Raw genomic sequence first — 8548 nt, 5'->3', positions numbered from 1 at the left:
CACTTGTTGGCAGTATTTGTAGAGGGTTCTCCCTTTAATGGATTGCTCCCAATGCATTTGCCATCTTCTTTTTACTTCTCCTTACTTGATTCTATTGATGGTTCTGGTGCTGATCCATCCGTGGTTTTTCAGTCCTATTTCTTCGTTTGCAGTGGCTTCTCTTGCGAGTCTGTCTGCGGTTGTCATTTCCTTCGTTGTCATTCTCCGGCACCATTTTAGCGATATTTCACTGCCGCTTTTCTGCAAATCTAGCAAGGTTGCTTTGATTTGCATTATGTCCTTATTTCGTGTATTTGCGTGCTCGGCCCACCATATGGACATTCTATTGTCCGTTCGAATGGTGATTGGTCCCGGTAGGCTTCTGTCCCATACCAGAATTCTGCCGCTCTGGAGCTCGATTCGTCCTTTATCCTTAGACTTATCTCTCCTGTCCGAATCACTATTCCTATGCCTGCTTTTCCTTCCTTTTCACTAGCGTCTGTCCATATCTTGGTGTTTCCGACGCTATTTGTCCGATTTTCCCACGGTTCCTCCCGTGGCCATGGCAATTTCTTTGGTTCTAATCCTTTTGGCCCATTGGGGTATCCGTATTTTTCAGCAGCTCACCCCTGGATCTCCGCTTCCAGGTATCGGGTTGGTGTTTCAGCTATTACCTGCAGAGCATCATTCTATGTGGTTCGATAGATGCCTGTGATTGCTAACAGTGCCGTTCTTTGTGCTGCTGCTAGCGCTGTCCTAGCCCTTCCCATCGAGGCCCTTTATCCCCATATTTCTGCGCCGTATAATACTGCGGGTTTTATAACCCTGTCGTATATTTGGCGCATGACCTCTGGTGCCCTAGTGTTGCTTCTTCTGCGCAGTCTTCCCCAGAGCCGGCACATCACTGTTTTCTGTTTTTCTTTCCTCAACAGTTGTATGTGTTGTATATACTGCTGTTTCCTGTCAATTGTCACACCCAGATACTTTATTGTATCTTTGACCTGGATGATGTCTTCGCCAAGTTTGACCGTCGGTGGTCTGCTGTTTTTCTTGCTCCAGAAACGGCAAGCCTCAGTCTTTTCCTTGTTCTATTATGCTCCTGCCCCGTATGCCCATTTTTGGCAATTTTCCCAACAGTTGTTCCAGGCAAGGTCCAGCCTGTTTCTGATGTATTTTTTGCTGAGAACAATCACCTGGTGGTCCGCGAATGCCTGAATTCTCATTCCGCAGTCCCCTACTTCTGATTCAGTCACTTTGCGGGACCAGCTGTTCATGCCCAGCAGCCATAGCGTTGGCCCTAAGCTTGACACTTGCGGACATCCCTTGTCAATTTCCATTGCCCCCTGGTTGCTGATGATTTTCCTTCCCGTCAAGAAGCTGGCTATTGATCTTGCCATTTTCTAATTTATTCTACTTCTTCGCAGTTGTTCCAATATTTCTACTTGGGTTGCTGTGTTGAAAGCGTTTCGGAGGTCCAGCGTCACCATTAGAACCTGTTTCCCTTGTTCTTTTTCGGTGTTGATACATTTTAGCAGATCACTCACGGCTTGTACGGTTGACCTGTTTTTTCTGAAGCTGTACTGTCTTGAGTCATGTAGCTCCATTTTCTCTGCCATTGCCTGTAGTCTCTGATTAAGTACTTTGTCTAGTACTTTTCCTATCGTTGGTAGAAGGCTGATGTGTCGTCTGCCTCCGTCGCATTTCTTTAACCAGCACAGTTTGGCCGTTTTCCATATCTTAGGAAAGTATCCCGCGTTGTACAATTCCTGTACAGCGTCAGGAACTCGTGTATTTTCGAGATCCAGACATTCTTGAGGAGCTAGATTGGTATGCGGTTTTCCCCTTCTGCCTTTTGTTTTCTCATGTTCTCTATAACCGATTCGATTTCTCCTTCGGTTATTTCTTCCTCGCCAGTCTCCGTGCCCGGCCATTCCTCGCTCATGACTTCGCGAGTTCGCTCTGTTTCCTTCAGGTCCATTGCTTTTGGTATTTCTCCACTCTTTGTTTTTCGGCTGCTTCTCTTGCCTCCAGTGTTGCGTCCTCAGGCGTTGCTACCACTTCGAAACTTCTTATGCCCATTCTTCTGATGGCTTCCTAAATACATTCCCACGAGTTTGTTTCTATCAGGTTGTTAATCGCCTGATTGTCGTGCTCGGTTTTCTTTTCTCGTATCATTTTCCGATACTCTCTCTTCCGTTCGTTGTACTCATTCACTATTTGTTGATTGTCCGTGCTTCTTCTTATTCTCCTCTTCAGTGCAGTTAGTGCTCGTTTATGTTCCGCACACTGCCCGTCCCACCATTTATTGCCATTTTTTACCATGATGGTTTTTCGTTTTACCAGTCTTCCTGCTGCCTCTATGGCTTTCTGAAGACTGGCCGCTTGCTCCTCAATCACTTCGTGTGTTACTGTTTGTCCGATATTGGTCTCCATTTCTTCCCGTTTCACCCTGACCAGATCCCAATCGGTGCTGGCGAAATCCCATCTTGCCCTTTTTCTTGGGTTGGTTTTCCCATTTACGCTCGCCACTCGATATTCGATATATCTGTGGTCGCTTAGTGTTTCCTCGTCACCTTTGATTTTCCATTCTTCCATGTTTATTCCCCTACTCCACGTGAGGTCCATGTGCCCTGTGCCCCTATTACAATCGAAGCTGGGCACCGTGTAGTCTCCTTCTGCGAGCTATAGGCCGTGGCTGATTGCCCAGTCTAGAAGTTCCTCACCTCTGGGTGAGCATCTGGAGTTTCCCCACAACGTGTGTTTTGCGTTGAAGTCCCCGGCGACTATCCATTTGCCTCGGTATCTCTTTATTCCGGCGGTGAGTTCGTCTAAACTTTTCAGTGCCCTCTCGCCTGGATCTTCGTAGACGTTTGTGATCAGGACGTCGTCTATTGCGATTGTTGTCACATTTTTTGTTGACAACTCCTCTATCAGTAGGGACTGGATTTCTTCTCTGATCCAGATTTGGGTTTTGCTTCCCATCATCTTTCTCATGAGTTTCCAACCTTCCCATGCCTGTGTCCTCGGCGTTGGTTCCTGGATTAGTACTATCTCCAATCCATCTCTAGTAGTATATTGAAATACACATAGGTATGTGAATTAATTTACTTAGAACTGGTATATTTGGTGACTGCTTTGGTACCTTCTCTAACGGCATGCCTAGCCAATTCACCGGGTAACAATAACCTAACGGCGGTTTGGATTTCTCTGCTCGTGATCTGGTCGATCTTTTATTGTAATGGGCGAGGCGCGACACTTCGACGGCTATCCTTTCAAATATATCGTTCACGAAAGAATTCATATTCGACATGGCCTTGCTGGAAATACCCGTATCGGGATGAACCTGCTTTAAAACTTTGTATATGTAAATCGCATAGCTTTCCTTCCTCACGCGATTCTTTTTCTTATCGCTCTTAGAGATATTTTTCTGGGCTTTTCCAGCTTTCTTGGTCGCCTTACCGTTTGTCTTTGGTGGCATTTCGAAATAAAAATCCGGACGTCTCACGCACCTCAAAGATTACTTAACTAAAAATATGCCTTTAATTCTAGAAATTATAACATTCGAAGGAACACTTCTAAGCCCCGCCCACAGCCCTTGTTAGAGTCCGATTGGTCGCGTATGATATATCGAGTTTGACTGGCGAAAAAAATTCCAGGCCTATCTGTAAGAAATTTCGAGTACCGTTTTTTATTTAAAGGTGAGTTGTATCTAACAACGATCGAGATTAACATGTCCGGACGTGGTAAACGCGGAAAAGTGAAGGGAAAGGCGAAATCTCGTTCCAATCGTGCGGGATTACAACTTCCTGTCCGTCGTATTCACCGACTTCTAAGGAAAGGAAATTACGCCGAACGCGTAAGGGCCGGTGCTCCCGTTTACTTAGCTGCCGTAATGGAATATCTGGCGGCCGAAGTTCTCGAGTTGGCGGATAACGCCGCTAGCGACAACAAGAAAACAAGGATTATCTCTAGGCATTTACAATTGGCCATCAGAAACGACGAGGAATTGAATAAACTGTTATCTGGCATTACTATTGCCCAGGGCGGCGTCTTGCCTAACATTCAAGCAGTATTATTGCCTAAAAAGACAGACAGCAAAACCGAATAGATAACGCAAACCGTTTAAAGTTTTGCATACGCTCTTTAATATGGGTCTTTTTCAGGGCCAACAAAATCGTATAAAAAAGAAGTTAGAATACGCGTTCTTAAAGAATAAATATTAACTAGAAAATTTATAAATAATCTGATCTATACTGAATATTCCTTTATTACTGTTTTAAAGTATCGATCGATCGATCGGTTCCCTAATTAGTTACGGCTCTATCTAGAAAATAATCATTTAAGTAATAATAAGATAATAAATAAATTATATAAATATTCTTTCTTTTATACAGTTATATTGCGGTTCGAATGTATTTTTTAGAGATGTCGTAGCACGTCCAGGATTGTCGGGATATTTGTAATTTTTAGCTCCGTCTCTTCTTGATCTGACGATGAAAAGTGTCGCCTATTTAATATATCGCCATACATAGTACTAATAGCTTTATTTCTTTTTCTTTGGTGATTCTGGGTTTTTAGTTTTTGCATCTTCGCCAGCGGCAATACGAACAGTTGAGGTAGTCGTCTTAGCACTTTTCGGTTTAGGCGCGTTGGGCTTTTTCTTAGGTCCGGCTTTATTAGATATTTTCGCTTTGGAAGGCGATTTCGGGGATTTTGCGGCTGTGTTGCTTTTTGCTGCTTTCGAAGATGAACTATTAGAGGCGGCATTGGAAGCGGACGTTGATTTTTTTCCTGTTTTCTTTTCGACGGCTTTTTCTGGCAGAAGCTTTTTTCTCGGCTAGAGTTGCAGATTCACCTTTCTTAATTTTAGCTTTCTTAGTTGAGACGGCTGCGGTCGTCTTTTTTCCGTTTTATCTGAGGTTTTTTTGGCAGACGCTTTTTTAACACCAGCCGTCGTAGCTGACGCGGCACCTTCTACTGATTTTCGCTGTCCGGTTTTGGTAGTAGCCGTTTTTATTTTCTTTGTACCTGCGGCTGTCGTACCTCCTGATTTACGTGCCGAAGCCGCTAATTTAAATGACACTTTTATAACACCCCTGGTCTCTTCGTAAATCAGACCAGGTATACGTTTTACGCCGCCTCGTCTGGCCAACATTTTCGAACCTAATATATCTTATCGAACCTAATAAAAAAAAATTAAATGATCTCGAATAAGTAGCGCGCCCACAACACGAGTGCTATGGACAACTGTTGTCGATTACTTTCAATCAGCCCGGTTTTGTAGATTTGGGATTGAGTTACGCCCACTAGCACAAAACTGACCAATCAGATTAGATAACACGTTATAAAAAGTACTCTCTGATTTTATGACCAAATCAGTTCGAAAGTGGTCGCCGTCGTTTGCGTTTGATAATAATTCTCATTATCTTTAATTTAAAAATATGGCTCGTACCAAGCAAATTGCGCAAAGATCAACAGGAGTTAAAGCTCCTAGGAAACAAGCGGCCAGGAAAAGCGCTCCAGCTACCGGTGGCGTTAAAAAACCACATCGCTACCAACCCGTGACGGTCGCTTTGCGGGAGATTCGCCGTTATCAAAAGAGAACCGAATTATTGACTAGGAAATTACCTTTCCAACGATTGGTTCCCGAAATCGCTCAAGATTTCAAGACCGATTTACGTTTTCAAAATTCGGCGGTGATGGCTTTACAAGAGGCCAGAGAAGCTTATTTAGTCGGTCTTTTTGAGGATACTAATTAATCTGCGATACATGCAAAGCCTGTATCTTTCTGCCTATTGTATATCGAATGACGGCATTTCGGGGATCGAGAACATGCGCAACTACGCCCCACGTTTAACTGTTTGGCCTATTTTATACCGGATGACGATACTTCGTGGACAGAGGACGTGACGCAAATACGCCCCACGTTTGAAGGGTCGACCTATTTTATAACGGATGACGAACCTTCCGGTATAGAAGACGTGCCGCAAATACGACACACGTTTAAAAGTTCTACCTATTGTAAACCGTATGAGGACACTTCGGGGATCGAAGACGTGTCGCAAACTACGCCCTACGTTTAACTGTTTGTCCTATTGTATTCCGGATTACGACACTTCGTGGACAGAGGACGTGACGCAAATACGCCCCACGTTTGAAGGCTCGACCTATTTTATAACGGATGACGAGCCTTCGGGTATAGAAGACGTGCCGCAGATACGACCCACGTTTAAAAGTTCTACCTATTGTATATCGAATGACGGCATTTCGGGGATCGAAGACGTTCGCAACTACGCCCCACGTTTAACTGTTTGGCTTATTTTGTTCCGGGTGACGACACTTCGTGGACAGAGGACGTGACGCAAATACGCCCCACGTTTGAAGGCTCGACCTATTTTATAACGGATGCAAACGCCGCAAATACGGCCCACGTTCAACGGATCTGCCTATTGTATACCCGATAACGATGCTTCCGTGATAGAGGGTGTGATGCAAATACGCCCCAAAATTAAATATTCGGCCTATTGTATAACTGAAGACGACCCTTTCGTGATAGAGGGTGTGCCGCAAATACGGCCCACGTTTAACGGTTCGGCCTATTGTATACCGGATGGCGATCCTTCTAGGATAGAGTGCGTGCCACAAATACGCCCTATGTTTAACGGTTCTGATTATTGTATACCGGATGACGACCCTTCGGGGATAGAGTTCGTAGCTCAAATACACTCCATGTTTAACGGTTCTGATTATAGTACACCGGATGACGACCCTTCTGTGATAGAGGGTGTGCCGCAAATACGATACACGTTTAACGGTTCGGCCTATTGTATAGCGGATGATGAACCTTCTGGGATACAGTGCGTGACGCAAATAGGCCCCAAGTTTAACTGTTTGTCCTATTGTATACCAGATAACGACTGTTTCAGGATAAACTGCGTGTCGCAAATATGCCCCACGTTTAACTATTTTACATATTTTATGCCAGACGACGACTCTTCGCGGATAGAGTTTGTGTCGCAAATATGCCCCACGTTAAACTATTTTAATTATTGTATACCTGATGACGACCCTTCAGGGTTAGAGGGCGTGCCGCAAATACGCCCCACGTTTAACGGTTCGGCTTATTGTATACGGGATGACGACCTTTCGGGGATAGATTGCGTGCCGCAAATTAGCCCCTTTAACGGTTCTGTCTATTGTATACCGAATGACAAACTTTCGATGATAGAGTTCGTGCCGCAAATACGCCTTGCTTTTAAAAGTCCCGCCCATTGTATACCGGATAACGACACTTCAGCTTACAGTGCTTGTGGCAAATGCGCCCCAGGTTTAACGGCTCGACCTATTGTATACCGCATGACGACCCTTCAGGGATAAAGGACGTGTCGCAAATACGTCCTACGTTTAAGGGTTCGGCGTATACCGGATGACGACTCTTCGGGTATAGAATGTGTGCTGCCAATACGCCCAACGTTTAAAAGTTCTGCCTATTGTATCCCGGATGACGACACTTTGAGGACAGAGGACGTGACGGAAATACGCAACACGTTTGAATGTTCTGCCTTTTGTATACCGGATTAACAAACTTCGGGAATCGAGGACGTACGCAAATACGCCCCAACTTTAACGGTTCGGCCTATTGTAGAACAGATGACGATTCTTACGTGATAGAATGTGTGTCGCAAATATGCCCCTACGTTTAACTGTTTGGCCTATTGTATAACCGATGGCGACCCTTGGGAGTTAGAAAGCGTGCCTGTAATACGCCCCAAGGCTAAAAGTTCTACCTATTGTATACCGTATGACGACCCATGGGTGATAGAGGACGTGCCGCAGATATGCACCACGTTTAACAGCTTGGCCTATTGTATACCGGATGACGATGCTTCAGGGATAGGGTGCGTGTCGATAATGCGCCTCCCGTTAAACAGTTCGGCCTTTTTTATACCGGATGATGACCATTCGGTGTTAGAATGCGTGCCTGCAATACGCCCCACGTTTAAAAGTTCTACATATTGTATACCGGATGACGACACATCGCCATTAGAGGGCGAGCCGCAATCACGCCCCAAGTTTGAAAGTTCTGCCTGTTGTATACCGGATGAGCAAACTTCGAGATTCGAGGACGTGACGCAAATACGCCCCAATTTTAACGATTCGGCCTATTGTTGAGCAGATGAAGACTCTTAGAGGATAGAATGCGTGTCGCAAATATGCCCATACGTTTAGCTGTTTTCCTATATCGGATGACCGATATACGAGCCGTAATTCGATATATAATTTGCAGAAATTTTATACGTGGGGCGTAATTGCGGCACGTCCTCTATCCTTTAAACGAGGGGCGTGTTTGCGGTACGTTCTCTATCACCGATGGGTCGTCATCCGGTAGACAATAGGTAAAATAGTTAAGCGTGGGGCATATTTGTGGCACGAACTCTATCCCCAAAGAGTCGTCATCTGGTTTATAATAGGGCGAACACTTAGACGTGGTGTGTATTTGTGACACGTCCTCGGCCCCCGGAGTGTCGTCAACCGGTATACAATAGGCAGAAATTTTAAATATGTGGCG

At 44.9% G+C, this 8548-nt stretch overlaps 1 protein-coding gene and 1 pseudogene across 1 annotated transcript; one reads left to right on the top strand and one right to left on the bottom strand.

Annotated features, from left to right (window-relative positions):
* Positions 1-3083: 3083 nt before the first annotated feature.
* Positions 3084-3457, bottom strand: LOC143205616 (histone H2B.3-like; annotated as a pseudogene).
* Positions 3458-3690: 233 nt separating this feature from the next.
* LOC143205524 (histone H2A-like) lies at positions 3691-4123 on the top strand. The gene has a single exon (XM_076418687.1). It carries the CDS (start codon positions 3710-3712, stop codon positions 4085-4087), a length of 378 nt encoding a protein of 125 aa, XP_076274802.1. The 5' UTR covers positions 3691-3709; the 3' UTR covers positions 4088-4123.
* The last annotated feature ends 4425 nt before the right edge of the window (positions 4124-8548 follow it).

Source organism: Rhynchophorus ferrugineus, unplaced genomic scaffold (assembly GCF_030347505.1).
Source record: "Rhynchophorus ferrugineus isolate W39M unplaced genomic scaffold, kcgeb_rfMv2 rfM12, whole genome shotgun sequence".
Classification (NCBI taxonomy): Eukaryota; Metazoa; Arthropoda; class Insecta; order Coleoptera; family Curculionidae; genus Rhynchophorus; species Rhynchophorus ferrugineus.
This window is presented reverse-complemented; position numbering and strand designations above follow the sequence as displayed.

Excerpts from the sequence above, each read along its gene's own strand:
- LOC143205524 (XM_076418687.1), top strand. The coding sequence starts at position 3,710 with ATGTCCGGACGTGGTAAACGCGGAAAAGTGAAGGGAAAGGCGAAATCT.